Source organism: Epargyreus clarus, unplaced genomic scaffold (genome assembly GCF_041222505.1).
Source record: "Epargyreus clarus isolate Ecla_fem2 unplaced genomic scaffold, WU_Ecla_fem_2.2 ptg000021l, whole genome shotgun sequence".
NCBI classification, from domain to species: domain Eukaryota; kingdom Metazoa; phylum Arthropoda; class Insecta; order Lepidoptera; family Hesperiidae; genus Epargyreus; species Epargyreus clarus.
The window spans coordinates 4,860,106-4,880,357 of NW_027332228.1; the positions used below are offsets into that span (position 1 = coordinate 4,860,106).

At 33.1% G+C, this 20,252-nt stretch overlaps 1 protein-coding gene across 1 annotated transcript in view; it reads left to right on the plus strand.

The window, feature by feature from the left end:
* Positions 1–157: 157 nt before the first annotated feature.
* Positions 158–20,252, plus strand: part of aux (cyclin-G-associated kinase) — a 29,789-nt gene continuing 9,694 nt past the window's right edge. Inside the window, exons 1-13 of the mRNA XM_073084255.1 lie at positions 158–437; positions 2,137–2,541; positions 2,818–2,915; positions 3,150–3,375; positions 3,781–3,936; positions 10,865–11,090; positions 11,515–11,632; positions 13,633–13,851; positions 14,432–14,595; positions 14,670–14,753; positions 15,038–15,143; positions 15,470–15,627; positions 16,044–16,252. Of these exons, the coding sequence (XP_072940356.1) occupies positions 305–437; positions 2,137–2,541; positions 2,818–2,915; positions 3,150–3,375; positions 3,781–3,936; positions 10,865–11,090; positions 11,515–11,632; positions 13,633–13,851; positions 14,432–14,595; positions 14,670–14,753; positions 15,038–15,143; positions 15,470–15,627; positions 16,044–16,252 (2,302 nt within the window). The 5' untranslated portion in view covers positions 158–304. The remainder of the gene's footprint in view (positions 438–2,136; positions 2,542–2,817; positions 2,916–3,149; positions 3,376–3,780; positions 3,937–10,864; positions 11,091–11,514; positions 11,633–13,632; positions 13,852–14,431; positions 14,596–14,669; positions 14,754–15,037; positions 15,144–15,469; positions 15,628–16,043; positions 16,253–20,252) is intronic.

Below are 20,252 nucleotides of genomic sequence, written 5' to 3' on the forward strand. Positions count from 1 at the left end.
GTCAATAGTGATGTGAAATATAATCTTATTTATTTATAATCGATTCCGTGTTCAAACAACATTCAATCGATTAACCTATAATACTACTACTTTATTTGTTTGATCTGTGCTTTATAAATTTATATAATCTGCATTTTGCTCTGCCTTATCTGTCAAATTTGCCATCCATTCTGCCAAATCGTCTTTTCTGTGAAACGAATGTACACTCGATTGGCTTATTATAAAATGGATCCAGGCATAGAATAGCTTCTTTGTGTTTAATTATTTCGTATTTTCGTTAAAGCTACAACATTAATAGATTAAAATGAGCGTTTTTAAATCAGCCATGGGGTACTTCAGTTCAGGAGGTGCCAACGGTGGCAGTGATAATGATTTCGTTGGCCAATTCGTTGAAATTGGAAACATGAAATTGAGAGTGAAGAAAGTCATCGCAGAAGGTGAGTATTTGATTGTTGGATACAACATTGAACTATATTGTATGTGTGGTAATTGGTATAATAAATTGGTTTCATTCCTGTCTGGGTCAGTGCACTCTGCGTAGCCGTCGATTGGGGGCGGAAGGGCTCATTGCCTGGCATTGTGAAGGCTTATGTTTTAATTACTGGCTCATTCCACGGATTTAGTAGCATTTCACATTTAACAAATATTGAAAGTGTAAAATATTTCTAGGTTTTGCCTATGTTTAAATTTAAATGTTGAAATAATTGTAAGGTGCAATATTATATTAATCACCCTATTTGACCTCAAGTTTCAAAATGCATTTATTTTCAACATGAACAATAGTGAAACCTTATCAAAAAATCCAATTTTCACGTCCAATTTAATATAGGAGTTACTTTAACTCAACATAAAGAGAAAAGTACATTTTAACTACATTAATATGCAAAAGCTTCCTAAAATGTTTCCACATAGAATCAAAATTCCCATTTTTCAATTTAATTTTTAATTTCACAATGTTTTATCCATTTTGCATATAAAACATTATCTTTATTAATTAATGACTTACCAAATTGGTCTAATAACCGCATGTGTTTTTGGTCTGGTCTGACTTTGTCTGACAATTATTTTTTTTTAATTCTTCTTATAATTTTTTGCACTCTCGATACAAGCTGTATTGTATGCAAATTATTATCATGCCTTGAACTCTATATAACACTACAGATTAATATACCATAATTTACTGTGTTTAACTAAAAAGGAAAAGTAACACATTATGTCTGTGTGCATTATATTTGTAAAGGATATCATTATATATTAACTATTTCTCATTAATTTGAAACTTTCAATAGGATAAAAAAATATAGGATTTATCTTATAAGATCATGGTTTTGTCTGAAGTATGTATCATGATGAAATCTACATATTTAACTCATTCCATCTACTCTTCAGTTTTCAAAATTAGTAGATAGGTATTCATTGTGGCTTTATTACATTGGTAGATTGATTAATTTTGTAACAGTTTATGGTTTTTCCTGAGTATTATGGCTTATTATTGAATTAGGTATATAATCACAACAAATGTTCTTATTATAAAATAGAAAACAACATGTATTTATTAAATATATTTTTTTATATTACAAAACAAATTAAGATGTCATATAGCTTGATGGGGCAAAAGTTGCAGTTGAAATATTCATAATATATAAAATTATTATTTCTTATTTTCAGTATTAATACATAAATTGTTAATTTTTATACCCCAAATCAATAGCAAGCTTAACATAGATGTTATGTAACATTACAGCTTTTGCAATTAGTTTAGTTTAGTTATATTTTTGTGTATTTCCAAATTACATGTGATACAGTTACTTTTCTATTAGATTTTACAATAGTATCAGATTGCAGAATTATAAGCTAATTATTGTTAGAAAAAGAAAATACATCTTAAGAGAGATGTAATGATCAATATCAAATGCAATTAGTTAAGTCCATAATGCAGTTATGTCATTTTAAAATGGTGTGTTTAATATTTTAATACTGTCTACATCCTCTTTAACTCCACTTTTATTCTATAATATTCTTATTTGTTCACATAACTAGCAAATTTCATCTGAGTACACATGGGGCTTAAATATGTAATGTGTATTTCATCATAATTTATGACAAATGTATTCTATAGTCATTATTTTATTTCAGGTGGATTTGCATTCGTGTTTGTTGCTCAAGATGTTTCATCAGGCACCGAATATGCCTTAAAGCGGTTGATGGCAGCCGATGAGCAGGCTAATAAAAATATAATGCAGGAGATTAGTATACTAAAGAAGCTGTCAGGCCACCCTAATATAATTAAATATATAGCTGCTTCTTTTATCGATAAATCAAAAACAAGCCATGGTATGAGTGAATATTTGCTGCTAACTGACCTATGCAATGGGGGCAGCCTCATGGAGGCCCTCCAGAATAGGGGCCAGGCCTTCCCGCTACAAACTATACTTAGGGTGTTTTACCAGACTTGTCGTGCTGTGCAACACATGCATGCACAGGTTCCTCCTATAGCTCATCGTGATCTCAAGTTAGAAAATTTCCTAATATCCAATGAAGGTAAGCTAGTAACACTCTTATTATTATTATTCACTCTTATATATTTCTCACATATTATGCATGTATACATGCAAAATATGGGTAAAACTTTCTTTTAATGTACTCATAGTGTATATAGCTCACTCTTTAACAAGTCTTCATATTTCTTGTGGCAACAATAATTAGCATCCACTTAACGTTACGTGGTCTGATTTCTTGGCTATAAGCTAAGTCTAACAAAATCAATAAATGTATTAATTATTGTAATGTACATAGTAATTTGGTAAATAATTTCAGGTACAATTAAACTATGTGATTTTGGCTCTGCTACAACTGATGTTTACGCGCCCAATCCTTCTTGGAGTGCTAATCAGAGGAATATGTTAGAAGAAAATGTAAGTTCATCAAGATTTTATTAAAAAAAATATTTTACAAAAGTTTTCTTTATATGTCAAAATATAATTTCATAAGATTTTTCCAAACATTAACATCATGAACATTATATTTATTCCTTTTAATTATCTCATTTGTTAGTATAGTTTTCTCATTTGATTTAATGAAAACAATTTGAATTATTAATGTCTATTTATTCTCATAATCGTGTAACTTTAATATTTTTTATGTTTTAGTTGGCTCAATTTACAACACCAATGTATAGAGCACCAGAAATGTTGGATACTTGGGATAATCGTAAAATTGACCATTCCGTGGATGTGTGGGCACTTGGTTGTATATTATACACCTTATGTTATATGCAACATCCTTTCGAGGACTCTGCAAAACTGGCAATATTGAATGGCAATTACAACCTCAACCCAAATGATCAACGCTATAAATGTTTTCATGAAATTATAAGTGAGTATTTTATACTTACATTTTGTGGAATAGTTCCATGTTTGTAGTTTTTTTTTGTTTAATTTTTGTATATTTATAGATATGTTCCATATTATAAGAAAGATATTCTGAAAGTAATAAAGAACTGAAATACTTTTATTGTTAAGAGTTCTGTAAATAATCTACTTTGAATAAAATATTTGATTTATTTCATTGATTAGACAGTTTGTCATAGAATATAATGGGATATAGGATAATTATATGTGATTCATAAATTAATATTACATTTGGATATTACTTACAAGGATAATATTATTATTTGATTTATTTACAAATATTTTCCTGATCAAAATAATTGATTAATATATTTATTATATGATATGTTTGTAAATGCGTGTTCTGTGACGTGTCCATATCTGTCTGCAGGTGGTTGCCTGACCGTGAACCCCGAGATGCGCTTGACGATAAGCAGCGTGCTGGAGCGGCTGGCGGCGATAGCGGAGTCCCACAATGTCAATCTCAAGCAACCACTCAAATTTGAGCGTAAAAAAGTTGAACAATCTGTGGCCACTAGCTCGCCAGGTAATAAGAAGTCAAGTAAATATTACACTACCATATCGTAAGAGTTCTCGCCGCGGCTCATCCGATATATGTGACGAAATCGTACGCAGATCGTTCGTAAGGCTCACTCGCGGTCGCGCGTCAGTTGCCCTTACACTTTACGGTTCATTATTATGTTCTGTTGCAATTACGACTCGAGCTAAAAATGGTCAAGTATTTTTTGACTTTTTACACTCAAATTTTTATTTTTCCCCCCCGCAATAATTATTTTCAATTGAGTTTCTTAGCAAGGTTATTTTTACTCGATAAAACGATGTGAGATATTTTACATTCCAATGTTGATTTTCATCAATACGAAACATCACCAAAGGTAAGATAATGTTGAATGATATGTTCACCGAATGAGAGAAGGTAGTATAGCATTTATTTGACTTTCCATATTTTTATCTACTTATATTATAATTGTTTCTATTGAAAATTATAATTATTTACATAAATTGCTTGAACGCCGGAAGGCGTTTACCTGATGGTTTGTAGTTAGATTTTGTATCTTCGGGAGTCGTCCAAAGGTCTCAAGTGCAATAAAACAAGAGTGAATTTACATGAACAGTAATACAACGGAGCTTTAAAATTATGTATAAGTCGGGTGTGTATCACAAATTAGTAACGAGATGTCGCCCACATCGTCAACATGGCCATGAAATATATATTAGTTTTGAAATATTACTTCAAGTAATCTTTTAGGGTGTAATTAAAAATCTATAACCAAAAAGACAGTACATGCTTATGAAGTGTGTATTTTTATTATCTTATTAGGAATAGGTAATTGTCGCTAGCTAGCTATGATACTTGCAGTTTCACAATCTTGTGTAGATTCCTGTATATCTAAGGGGTATGCACATAATCATCACACCAACGTAAAACCCCGTTTTTTATCTTTATAGTAAGTGTATGATATATTAACTATGTTATGTGAAATGTTGATTACCATTGAGTATATTCGATCCTGCATACATTGATTAATCGTAAATGTATCGGCTACATTCAATCATTATACAGCGGCTATGGCGCTGCTTTCAATGTATGTGTAATTTCAAAAGAGATAAATGTTTATCTAGCATAATGGTTCAAGTAATATACATGATTTATAGCTTACATGATAACATATATCTGTATGTTGTATTTTCGGATTTAAAACATCATCTAACAAATCTATAACTTTATTGGGTAATATGAATACGTGCACTAACATTTGGTGGCTTGGTAAGCGTCGCACCGTCACAAAATTAATATTTATTAATATATTTAATTAAATTTAAAATTTATCGATGTCGTACTAGTCAGAGGCTATATTTTTTAAGATAATAATAATTGGATATCAATTACAAACGTGGATTTATCCAGGACAATATGAAAACATAATGTGAAATGAGGTACAAGTATTGAATTAGTGTTTAGTACCTATGTATATGAAAATAATATATGTTTTATATGCATTAAAGTTTGTCATACGAGATCATGACAAATCTGTGTTCAAAAGCAGAGTTGCCATGTAATTGTTATGTGTAAAGTGCATTTTTGTCAGATTGTCGCACGACTTTGGAATAGAAATAAATGAGTATATTGTCATCATCATTGGTTTGTTTTTATTTTTATACAGTTGGCAAAATCACGTAATTTAGGTGGAAAGTATCGAACGATTGGATAATCTTTACAAGGAAAAGTAAGGGTAATAAAATGATTTTCAACATTATGCTAACCACACACTAACGTGCATTATTCGCTCGCGAGTAGTTTAAATAGTTGTCACTAACAATAACTAATATGTTAGGGTTAGTTTTTCGAATTTGGTGTTGGAATTTGCACGCTTTGGATTAATTCATCAGCATCAAATCCACCATACACTTCATTTAATAATTTTGAAGCGTATTACTTTTGTTTAGGCTGATCCAATACAAATAAGAAAATTATTACTTTTGTTTAGGCTGATCCAATATCGTACAAATATGATTTTTTTAACAAAATACTATTATGTACACATACGCACATTTAACCGGTCTACCTGCAATAATCACATTTTTTACAATTATAATGTAATTTTGTCACTCTCTGTGGACAGGACTTCGTAAGTCTGAACAACAATCGCCACTCATAGATAAATTATGCTATTTAACCGACGCTGAATCACTAAATCTTTATCTGCGATTCTTAAAAAAAATATTCAAATCGAATAGTATTTAAATACACATAATGACCGTTTTAGTAGTCTTGGCTTGCTAATCATAATTCATTTATTTATTCATTTTATAGCATAATACAAAAGTTACTAATCAGTTTGCCTTATGATAAGTTTCTTGAGTTTATACTATCTCGAGGAGCATTGAAGTATTAAAAACAATAGCACGGTGTGAATATAACCAATTTTATTTAATTGATAACAACAAGCAACCAATCAGATTCATTCCGATCAATTCATCACCATGACATCACTTATTAACCAATTATATAGAGTATATTCACTCCTTAGTGGACTGTGCCTTTTCGTTTTATGATTTTAAAAGAGTGATGGCTCACCAAAAAAATTGTCAACGACAATATTGTATTTGTAAATACCATCAATCGATTTGGGCAACGAAAGTTTATGCTAACTTCGCACTGGATAATTTAGTCGAATTGGGCTATTTTATTTATTTAATAAGACAAATAAAAATATATTTGGAATGGAAAAGGCACTTCCATTAATTTATATATCATATTATTTATACAATTCATAAGCACTAAATAAATTAACCAATATTATCTGAACTAATCCTATACTGTCCTTGTCACTGCTAACGAATAGCGAATCGACTAATATTACTTATTTAAATCGAAACAGCTACAATCGAAAATTGTAGGACGTAGATATGAATCTAGTATGTACTTGAAAAATACTAATAATTGAAGAAATGTGGGCATGTTATCTGAGGAACTTGAGATATTGCGATATATGTTATTACTTCTTACTTTGTTAACCCAATTTTTTTATTATTATGCATGTAGTTTTATTACGTTGAAGCCAGTGCTTATTATATTTTCTTTTTGAGCGTAACGAGCATAAATCATCGCATGTATATGTCTGTCCTTTCATAAAACGGAACCTCAGGTTTTTCGAAGATGTCGTTCTAATACGAAATAATAGAAATATAAAAAAATATTTACATTGGCATTACATTACATCGCTTGCATACTTGAAACAATTTATTAATTTATTATTTAAAAACTATAAATTTTTAATAATGCGAAAAATTGGATTTTATACTCATCACAGTTACACAAAAACAGTCTTAACTGTTTCAAAAATATTTACCGTTTATATCGTATAAAGCATGAGGTTTCGTTACAATATGTAGAACATCAATAACTAGCATTCATATCACATTTTCTTTTTTCATTTTAGGTGTTTTCAACTTTTTCGGGTGCCCGATTGTTTTCTCGTTTAAATGACCCGTGGCGCTAGCATGACCCTTGCATCGGACTACACGCACACCTTGATCGCTTGCTAAACGTATTGGATATGCTCGCAATGATGAGTATCGATTGTTTTTATTTAATGCCAACAGTACACATTTGCGACAAGCTACCGACGGACACTAACTAACATTATACATTTGAATGAAAGCATGCGGTCTATCTGATACACGTTTTATACATACTGATAACAGTTTAAGACATTGCATTGTATGTTTGTTTTGATCCATTGTAAAGTTGAATGAAGTTGGATCGCTTCGGAGGAACTAACTTAGAATTCTATATGTGCATGTAAACTGCATGGACAAAAAATTTTTAATATAAAATAATGATAAAAAATGAATGTAGTTCGTCATTCATTGAATGTCGCAAATGTGTACCGACGCTTACAGTTAAGTTGTACGTTTAGTTACGCTTATCATTACCTTATTGGCTTTAATTTGCATTGTTCAAAAGACATACGTTAACTGAATAGAGCAGCTACTTAAAACTTGATGGAACTGAGCCATGGACGTAACCAGGACTTAATGTAAATAATGATAGGAAGTACTCGCACAAAAACTGACTCTTCACTCAAAGCAGTGGGTTTTGCCAACATAAAAAACACTTATTTTCTCGCTTTTAATTTAAAACAACGTGGTATTGTATTTTTACCTTGGCTACGTCCATGAACCCATTTATTAAAATGTAGAAAGTATAATGTATTTAATGAATTGACAAAATGTTCTAAATTATACTTAAAATGTGCTAGAAAATATGAAGACATTCCAAACTTACATAAATTCAGCAAAAACATATATATTAATTTTAAATATGTCTATTTGTTCTTTGTGAGTAGTTTCTTAAAATAACATTCCTTTAGCAGTCTTACAAAACTGCGGCTTTAAACATCATCTGTATGAGATAGCAAAAGTGCCAATTAAAATTAATTATTCATCTGACATATTCGTCCAACATATTTAATATTTATTATCAAATTAAGATCGAAATTACGCAAATATTGCGTATACCACAAAACATTGTATGTAATTATATATTGGACAAATTTGGAAATTACCCTAATATTACGTAATTTCCCAATTAAAAAACAAAAAAATAATTAAATACCATATATTTGTTGGTCATATACTACATAAGTTATCCTGTCTGACACAATGCTGTTGAGTAAGTTAGCGTACAACTTACAAATAAAAAAACTCGTGAAAAACATTTTAGTATTTAATTAGTTACCATTTCGTTGTGTGATTTTCATTTTGTTACTATTTTAATTTGTTGTTTTATTTGCCACTTTAGTCAGCTTAACATTTTTATTTATTTTAATATACATTTACAATTTTATTTATAAGATTGAGATAATTTGTTGTTCTTCAAATCTTTCGTTACTATTCAAATTCACATATTTTTTGGCTTCGCTCAAATATTTTACACTTTCCAAATAATTTACACTATTTATTTATTTATACTTCTTTGTTTGCTCAGAAGAAATATATTATTGCTTAACAGTATTTTATACACTTTATTACTTGTTAGGCGTATAAGTTAATTAAGCCATTATGCTACCCTTAGGCATAAAATTAATACAAGCCACAAAATATCTGATACTTTGTGTTGTGATAAATCAAAATGATCTACGACAACAATAGTATTGTCAATACTTCTTAATTATATTTCTTTCAAATTCTGTTCTTTCTTTTTATATAAGTTTTCATGATATTATCTGGATTTTAGACAAAAACTTACAAACAGCTTGAGGATTTGATAAAAATTTTAAACATATCCTAACTGGATATTTTTGTTGATCCCTATCAATATTCCATTCCAATTGATCATCCTTCCACTCAAGTTGATCCCTATCAATATTGAGCATTTTAAGGTCGGTAAACAATAAAAAATGGCCTATAAAAATATACATAATGATTTTTATTTTCTCTTGTACACTTTAAATTGTAACGTTTTTCATTTTGTTTCAGTATTTTTGTTTTTGCACTGTGGTTAGGATTTAAAAAAATCAGTGCGTGCTTTGTTTATATTATTTTAATTTAATAATAAGTATCATATCATGGTGCTAGTATATATTTATCTTTTTTTACAACTTTATTCCTTAACTTTAAGCTAATCATCGAATAAAACTTCTTTGTCTTAAGCAAAATAGCTAAAAATAAAATAATATGACTAAGCTTTTCACACTTAATACGAATACTGTGTCATTAAGTATATTCCATTAACTGATATACATATATTTTTCTATTGTATTTGGTAAAGTATAAAAATAACTAAATTAATGACTCTCAGTTTTTAAACTTATTAGAGTTTTAATTCTTCTTTAGTTTAACACTCTTTAAGCTTTTGTTAAACATACTTATTTATCGTTCTTATTTTTTTGTTTCTGAGTTTTTATTTTATGTACCTAATTATATTCATATTATATATTTTTGAACACATTGTGATTCCATATAATTAAGTATAAGTTACGTAAGTAAATTTTCTTGTGAAAGTTATTGTATTAAGATCTCTATGATAGCTGTCAAACGTTGCTTTTCTCTTAACTTTAATCTTAAATAAGTTAGTGTTATGCGTGCATTCGAAGCTAATTTCTGAATTAAATAAACCTAAGCAGAAGTATTGTTATATAAACTATTTTGGCCTACTTAATACCTTTAAAAGTTCAAAACAGTTTAACAGGTGTCATGGCGATCAAAAAATTAGGTCCTAAATCATCACATAGCCAATGATTGTTTAATAAAACAATATTTAAAATTTTGTTATGTAGTTTATAGACGAGCAATATTTTTGTTACTATTATCGATAAGTAACCTGTAAGATTATTAAATTAGAAATAAATAGCATTTAAATTGATACAATTTGTTTTTATCTGGTGGGAAAAATAACCTACGTAGGTGGGGGAACATTACATAAACATAGTCTCAATGGTAGTAGCATTTGGTAGCGATCGACCTCAGGATTCCCACTTATTTGGTATTTATGGGTGAAAAAAATATATGAAAGAGTTAATACCACTTGAAATGCTTGCCCGTTTTCGTTCTTACATAAAAATAAAGGTAACATGAGCTTAACAGGTAAACATACATTGTTTTTAACTCATGAATACTTTACATATTATTTAAAACACTAAACAAAATTAGCCTGTCTTATAAAGGCAAATAAATTTCATGTATGCACAATACTGGTTTCTCAAAATCCATCATCGAGGTAGTGTATACCGAAAACTATGAATACAACGGATCGATGTACCAATAAGAAAATCAGTACCTTGCAACGTCAAGCGTAAAATGGTTTCGCAGTGACGTTATTTCAATTATTTAATTCCAATCGTAATATTTGAATACAATGGATCAAATTATTACTAAGAAATTATCTCTTGGAACTTAAGGTGTAAAGTGGTTATGACGCAGTGTTTTTATTCATTATTCAATTCCAGTGCCGAAGGAGAACGCGCCAAGTGGTCCGGAGTTACCCGCAAGTCGCGTGGTGGAGCCGGTTCGTCCGCCGCCCGCGCGACCGCCCGCCGCGCCGCACTACGCCGCGCCCCCACCGCACGCCGCGCCCGCCTCCAGCGGACTGTTCTCCTCCATCAAGGACGGCGCCGGCAGCTTCTTGAAGAACTTGAAGGACACCTCGTCTAAAGTTATGCAGACGGTTCAACAGTGAGTATATAGGTGGAACCTTCGTATGAATGCCATAGCGGTCTAAGATGTCTTTGAACATTTTCTGTTTTTCGTTTTGACTTTGTAAATATTTTAAACTTTTCAGATATGGTCAAGTGTATTTACGTGTACTTTTCGTTATCGCCTGATTTGTCGAATCTTTATCGCGCACACAATGCGATCTACCAAAGATCATAAAAAAATTTCGTACCACTCCAAACTACTCAGACAATCCCGAAAAATAAGAATCTTATCCACGATTAAATTAGTAAAAGTGAAAACTCTAATTTTGAAACAAACGTAAATCTTTAAGTACTAATTTTTTTTTAATATTATTTTTTATATTATTATTTATTTTTTAGATTATTAATGAAAACTAAGTAATATAATTATAACAACATTGATAATGGTTTTAACATTTCAGATCAATTGCTCGTGCGGATTTGGATATAAGCTACATAACTAGTCGTGTTATTGTGATGTCCTACCCATCCGATTTATTAGAGAGCGCTTACAAAACCAACCATATTGACGACGTACGGGTGAGTTAACTCAAAATTTGATTTGAATAATTATTTACATGGTAATTATATAGCTTTTGTTATTTTTGTTCACATAATAAAAAAAAAATTTTAACAAAAAATACAACCGACTTCTATGTCACTACAAAGTAAAAAATAATTCAAATAAATGTTGGTTTAGTACATATTTCTGAAGTCGGCGCTCATATTAGACACGCTGTTTACATCGTTATCCAACTAAATATATTGAGCGCCGACTTAGACACGCACACATATTAGACACGCTGTTTACATCGTTATCCAACGAAATATCTTGAGCGCCGACTTCAGAAATATGTACTAAACCAACATTTATTTGAATTATTTTTTACTTTGTAGTGACATAGAAGTCGGTTGTATTTTTTGTTAAAAATTTTTTTTCACCCTTTTTAGTGATGACATACTAACTTTTACATTAATACAATATAAAATTGTATAAACGTGATCATGAATGAAAGTAAGGTCTGAATTTACATTGATTGGAACCGCCCGCTCGCAGGGCGCTACCGCGCCCTGCTCGCTTAGTTTTATATTGTCTTATATGTTCCAACCTAACCTAACTAAATAGTAAATGATGAACTGGCTTTGCAATTTCATTAGAACGTACACCAAATATCTTCAAACACAACTCAATTATTCCCATCGGTTGAGGAGTTACATATTTTGACTCCGAGCCACATTATCAGACCCTTAAATAGTCAAAGATAAACTGGTTTTTCAATTTCATTAGAACCTACACCAAATATCTTCAAACAAAACTCAATTATACCCATCGGTTGAGGAGTTACATATTTTGTCTCCAGAACCCACTCTGATCCTCATCATATTTAAATGGGACCAACTTGTAGCAATTGTCCACACACGAAATGAAAGGCATTAAAATAGGTTCATAAATGGCGAAGTTATGGCTGTTATATTTGGGTGGAGGAGTTCCCCTCTTTTTCTCCAGAACCAATCGATGGATCCTAACCATATTTAAATGGGACCAATTCGCAGCTCGTCTCTACACAATAAAAAAAGAATTATTAAAATCGGTCCACTAACGGCGGAGTAATTGCTGTACATACATAAAAAAAAAAAAAAAAAAAAAGATACCGGCCGAATTGATAACCTCCTCCTTTTTGAAGTCGGTTAAAAACAGTAATTTTAAGATGTACATTTTTGTATAAATTGTTATTTTCATATGTGGAAAAACAGTGCCCCACTCTCCAAGCTTGTTCTTCACATTCTCTCCACGCTAAAAATATTTAATTTATAGATTTCCGTATTTCGCCTCATACAAAGTGGTCAAACAGGACCTTCAGTTTGAAATGTACGATTTTTGTAAATTATTGTCTTCAAACTTTTTCAATATCTTTTCTATCGAAATTAAAATATATTATTTCCAATACACCTGCTGTTTCTGGAGATTAGCACATTCAAACAAACAATTGGTTTAACTTAATAATTTTAGTAGAGCTTTTTTTAACTCGCAACCTATAGTTACACCACAAAATATGTATGTTGCAGCCAAGTAGCTTAAGTAGCTGTTTAATTAACAGCCTAGCCTCTTTACTAAACAGTGACGCTCGGGTGTTTTCGGCGCCCCTCGTATGACGGCGTTCGGTGTGGTTGCACCGCTCGCACGGCCCTAGTGCCGCCCCTGGTCACGACTTTTTTTAAATATTATATAGGAGTAGCAGACGAGCATGCAGTCCACCTGACTTTAAGTGGCTACTGCTGCCTATGAACATCTGTAATCAACCTCAGATAGGATTAGATATTACTGAGGTCGGCCACAGTTGCGTCGCTACCCATGAGGACTAAGCTGGAACGCCTCGGAAAAGTATGTCTCCCTTACCACACCTTACAAAACGGAACACAGCAGCGCCTAACACTGGTGTTATTAGGCAGAATAGGTGTGGCGGTGGTGCCGCCGGAGTCGAACCACGAAGTGTTCTACCACCTTCAGACCTCCTCTATATCGCCTTCAATGTCTCCAGATGTACCTGGAGAGCCACCACCCGGGCGGCAAGTACTGCGTGTACACGGTGGGCGAGGGCCGCGCGCGCTTCCCGCGGCGCCAGCTGGTGGCGGACGCGGCGGCCTGGCCCTCCGACGAGCACCGCGCGCCGCTGCTCGCGCCGTACTACGCGCTGCTGCAGCACATGTACCAGTACCTGGGCCGGGACGAGCGGAGCGCGCTGGTCATCGCCTGCCAGGTATACGCGTTACTAGGTAATAGGTACAGTATCAGACTCCGCGCCAAACTTCTAGTCCGCTCTGAATATAGAAATGAGTCGCAACAAATTGTAGATATTAGCGGGACGAAGACAGCTCGGGACCCTACCTCAAACGTCCAATGCTCGTTCTCGCCCACGTGTACATAGCTACGTTATAGTGTGCCCTTACGTTACAGAGTATATGCTAACTAAACCTGCGCGCAACTACTTCAGAGCGGACAAGAAGTATGGCGCGGACTATACCAGTTGGTGGCAGACGCTTGTTGCTACATTTTTTTTTTCTTTCTAAAATTTGATAATTATAAGCGTTTTATCCTATGGTACAATACTACCGGACGTCTTCCCAAAACTAACTTGTTCTATTCCCGACTCTAAAAATAATACATAACCATACAATTTTACCAAATTTATTATATTCCGTACAATCCATAACCATCCACGCCCGGTTGAAAATCGGTTATGTATTATAATAATAATAATCCTGACTCACTACGACATGTAAAAGTTAATTACTACAACTAATGGACCTAAAAATTAAAGTACTTTTATTGTATTTCAGGATGGAAAATCAAGGTCATGCATGCTATTATGCGGACTTCTTTTATATGCGAAGCTAGTGACTGTGCCCGAAGATGCGCTCCAAATATTTGCCGTTAAACGAACACCTATCAATATATCGCCGAGTCAGCTCCGATATCTGTATTATCTTAGCAATATTGTGCGGTAAGTACACGGTATGTATTTTTGTGTTAAGTTTTGTTAGCAAAATTTGCAACTTATAAGAATGTTTTTTGCAGACCGGAACCAGTGTTGCCGCATTTTAGACCTGTGTCTTTGGTATCGTTAACAATTCAGCCAGTTCCACTTTTCACGAAAGCAAGGTAAATAAATACTGAAATAGTTTTTTTTATTATTATTATTTTAATCTGTTGACATTTTAAGGCCACTTGACTTTGTACTAGGATTTCTTTACTCGGGGCTTTTCTAAATTTTCAAAAATGTTTGCACAATTATACAAGTTTCTACTCAGTGGATCCCCCTGTAGAGAATTAATTTATATAACCATCACTTCTCACTGGATCTCACTACTCGTTCTTTACATGGGATGTGTTATTAAAATTTTTCAGTCACCAGAAATTTAAAGCAAATTATATTTTTTTTGCAGAGATGGCTGTAGACCATACCTCGAAGTATACAACGAAGACAGGCTTATATCCCCTGCGTTACGTAACTATGACAGTATGCACCTGTACAATATAGCAGAGGGCAAGGTAATTAAAAATCATATTAATATTTTCGACAATGAACACTTTTTTAAAAATAAATATCACAATCACTTTGATGTATTCAAAATAATATTGCGATGAGGTTTTCTCACTTAGTCTTTAGAGGTAGCGACGCATTTTTGATTGACGTCAGATACGACTATGGTTTGAGGCGACCTATCTGACGTCTTACTATTATCATTATATGCATTTGAAGCTCGCTAGCTTTAATATATAGTAATAACAAATCAAAATTTTGTTTTTCTCATCCAAGAAACACATTAAATATCAACGATAACCGATACCAGTATAAATAAACTGTGTATTCCCAGGTGACATTACCTCTGGACAGCACGGTGACGGGCGACGTGCTGATCGTGGCGTACCACGCGCGGCAGCAGCTCGGCCGCTTCCAGCGCGTGCCCATGCTCTCCGTCGCCTTCCACACCGGCTTCCTCAACTACGACCAGCACGCTATCAAGTTTACCAAGTAAGAATAAAAAATATAAAGTCTTGCCAAATAAGGAATTTCAATGTTTCATTAATTTATATAATAGTAGATAGAAGAACGCTCGTATAATCGTATTCGTTGATTGTTTGGTCAATAGGTACAAAATTAAAATAATTAAAAAAAAATAACAAGCGTGATCACAGTATTATTATACTAAATATTTTTAGAAGTATATGGGTATTTTTATTAAATTAAACTTTTTTCTAACGCGATTTAAATATGTATTTTAATATTTATTGTAAAGTTTGGCATATCCTCTCCGCTATCCCCGCGGCAGAGATGAATCCGTGAAGGATTTCCCCACGAAAAAAAAAACTGACCAAGTGCGAGTCGGATGTGACGGTCGTGAACGGTCAACTTAAACAAAAACATACAAAATGGTATTTACTCTCTAGATCTGAGATCGACGGCATAGACGACACGCAGCCAGTGAACGAGCACTTCTCGTCGAACGTGTCGGTGGTGATCAGCCTGGTGGTGCAGAACGGCGAGCGCCGCAAGCCGCGCTCCGACCTCTGGGAGGAGGACCACTCCTTCCCTATCCGCACGCCCGATGTCCTGTTCTCTACCACCCTGGAACGGGATGAGACTATCGATAATTTTGGTGAGTGATACATGGTATCGGTCGTTTCGTTCAGTCGGTCTTGGTGTTGTTGAAAAATGAAATGAAATTACTTTATTTCTCTCACAAGAACTGTCTTATGTTAAATTGCATGATTATAACATATGAATATCTTAAACCTTACGTAGTGAGAGACTGGTGCCTATTGTAGATAAGAAATACCTCAATTACAGGTCGCCAGTGCCCTCCCGCGAAAGACTAAACGATAAACATTTGTGTGAATACAAGTGTAGTAGTGCATATGTGCGTACATGCACATGTAAGTGGGCGAGTGTATGAGTGTGTGTATGATGTAAAATGTTCTCGAACTTAATGTTTTAATTATTGGCACCATTGCGAAATGCGTCGTAGACATTTACATGACTATTATGTGACTTTGGACTCTTGTGAAACGCTTCTAGCTAAGATCAGTTTAATGATTTTTTGAGGCAGTCTCATTTGCGCATTTGTCGCATTTGCGTTGAAATGTATCTCGTGCCCAATAGGATTTTTATTTTTATTGGTTGTTATATTCTCAATGTTCCAGTACTTGGAACACTATTATAGGATACTGAAAACAATATATACAGTTATTTTTATCATTAAAGGTTGACCCTTATGTTATAATTTGACACATTCATTGATTTTAATTATCCAGTTTTTATATATTCTCTTATTATAGTACAATTATAATATGTATAAGTATTGTTATACAAAGTTATTTTAAATATGATAACGATTATTTACCTTGTATATTATATTACTATTCTACATAAAATACATATTTCAGTAATTTATAATATTTTATATTTGTATTTACGCAGCTAACCTTCAGAGAAATGCCACTGCGAAACCTCAGACAAGTATGTCGTAGACTTATATGTTAGTAGTATATAGTTTTGTCATTATTGGAACCCACTTCATCAATAAAACGGTCACTATATATAAAATCATCGTCTAAGAATATAAAAAGGAAAAGGTTTTTAAACTCTACTTAGGATTGTACACTTTTGGGCATAAACTCTATGTTATTATTGTGTTGTTAACAGTGGCGTAACTACAGGGTGGCAAGTCGGCAAAATGCCACGGGCCCCCAGCTGGAAGGGGCCCCCGGTCAGAGGAGAACCCCAACTCCCAGCATTTATTATTTATCATACATGTTTAGTAAAAAAAGTTTCGTCTTTGATTTTTTTTTTACCTACTGAGTTGCATAAGCAAGTTCAAAAATGTATTAAAAATTCAAAGGATTTGTAAAAAAAAAGTTGTAACCCAGTTTTAGAACGTATCCGATGCCACGCGTGTTGGTATTACTGCGGATGTTCGGGGAATTCCCGCTGTAAGTTTCGGTCAACAGCGCTTTGAGTATACTTACCTACGCGTCCCGACAATTTGACGCTCTCGGGGAATCCCCGATTCAAGTTTGTATATAAGAAAGAGTCCACTATTCTATTATTACGCAAGCTCTCAAGCAGTTAGCTGTTTATTATTGTAAGAATTGGGTGTTTGTTGCAAGTGAGAATATATTTAATAAGTCAATTGGGAAAATAGGTTGACTATGTCTACGCGGTAAGAATTTTATTCTAATATTTAAAATAATTTATAAGATAACAATCATTTTAATTTTTAATCTACCTATAAAAGCACAAATCACTATTTTGATATTTCGTAACTACCGAAACTATTTACCTATGTTCATCGTTCTTTCAATAATTATAAAATTGCACGCTTAAATTAAGCATTGAACAAACTGGTGGACTTTCGTTACATACATTTGTACGGTCGCTTTTTTGGCATTTCTTAGCAATCAGATTTTTCATTTTATAAAAACTATAGTATTATTACAAACTTTTTACGGTGTTGTTTTAGAAAGTATCAGAGTGGAAGCGAAAAACGAAAGCGAAAGAAGGAGTCTGAAGAACAAAACAAAAAGTTACCTAAAATAAGTCAGTACTTTAAGAATGAAGATAGTATAGAAGAACAATCAAATGAACAGTGCGTCAGAAGGGCAGAAAATGATGTCGTCATAAGTGGTAATATCGCAGAGCCCGATAACAGTGAATATTTAGATTCAGAGCAACCACAACCCGGTACGAGCAAATCTTCAAACGAATCATTTTTAAATATAGAAAAATTAAAATCTTTACCGTACGTTACTGATAAAGGTAACTTCAAAGAACTCAATGATCAAGTAAAACGGTTTGTGATCGAAAACGGACCCTGTAAACCAAAAGGCTCCTTTTTAAGGGATAGTAACAAAAGATCTTTCTTGGATAGATATTATTACAGTATTTCTAAATCTGGCGTAAAGTTAGAACGTACGTGGCTGTGCTATTCCCTATTGCTGCAAAAAGCATATTGTGAACCATGTTGGTTATTCACAAGTAGGGCATCTAAAAATATACAAAATATTTGGATGGAAGGCTATGATGATTGGAAACATATTGTGGAAGCCATAGAAAGACATGAGACATCGAAAGAACATTTGCATTCATGCTTTGTACATCGACAGTGGCAATTACATGGAACACTAGATGAAGAGCAAGAGTCCATTATCAAGAGAGAAAAAAATTTTTGGCGCCAGGTACTCACTAGACTCCTTGATGTTACTCTAACACTTTCAACTTGTAATTTAGCTTTTCGTGGCCATAGAGAACTGGTATATGCCCACGATTCAGGTCCAAAAGGAAATTTTTTGAGTATTGTTGAGTTATTAGCCAAATACGATCCTATTTTACAAGAGTTGCTAAGCAAACCTAAGGGCCAGATTAAATACTTAAGTCCAAAAATACAAAATGAGCTCATTGCTGTTCTGGTTCAAAAAGTGGAAAATGCTCTGGTAAATGAAATAGTAACCGCACCATTTTATTCCATTTTATTTGATACTACTCAAGATATTTCCAAAACAGATCAATTGTGTGAACTTTACCGTTACTGTATAATCGAGAAAGATGAAAATGGAACTCCAAAGACTCTTGTAATTAAAGAGTCATTTTTAGGATTTCATGAGGTTAAGGATCAAACTGCCTTAGCAATGTCCAAGCAGATAATAAAATCCATAAATGACAAAAGTATTTCTCTCAATAAGTGCCGTGGACAAGGGTACGACGGAGCTAATACCATGAAAGGCACTTATGGCGGAGTTCAAAAACTCATAAGAGATGTAGAGCCAAATGCAGTTTATGTCCATTGTGCTGCTCATAATTTAAATTTGGTGGTAAATGATGCAGTAAAAGAGGTCATAGAAATACAAACATTATTCGAAACTGTGCAACAAATTTATAATTTTTTTGGCCATAGTATTAAACGATGGAATATATTATCTAGTTTTATATCTGACAATAAAGGAGAGACCCGGGTATCATCAAATTCAGTAACATTAAAAACAATGAATCCAACTAGATGGGCAGGACGCTTCGATGCCATGTTTGCTTTAAAAGTTCGGTTTGTTGATGTTCAAAAAGCGCTTACAAAAACTATTTTATTAAATTCCAAAACAGATGAGAGAAATGAAGCTATCTTGCTGAAGAAGAAGATAGAAAACTACAATTTTATTATGTTGTTAGTTTTCCATTGCAAAGTCTTGCAAACTATAGACGCGGCTTCTAAAGCACTTCAGTCTAAAGCCATCGATCTTTCAAATGCTTCAAAGCGTTTACAAGTATGTCTAGAACAACTTGAAAAGTATCGAAATGAATTTGAAGATTTAAAAATGGAGGCAAATAGTATTGCAACGAAATGGTCTATAAACCCTGAATTTCCTAAAACTCGTCAGAGAAAAGTGAAACGTCATTTTGATGAAATTTGTGAGGATGAACGTCTCCAAGATCCTGAAAGCTTGTTTAAAGTGAACGTATTCTATCGTGTATTAGACATAATCATTAATCAACTGAGATCGCGTTTCCTTGGAATGAATGAAATTGTTTCCAATTTCAGTGTCTTGCAACCTGCCACTTTACAAAATTTGAACGATACTGATTTGTTGGAGAAGGCTTTAGCATTTGTC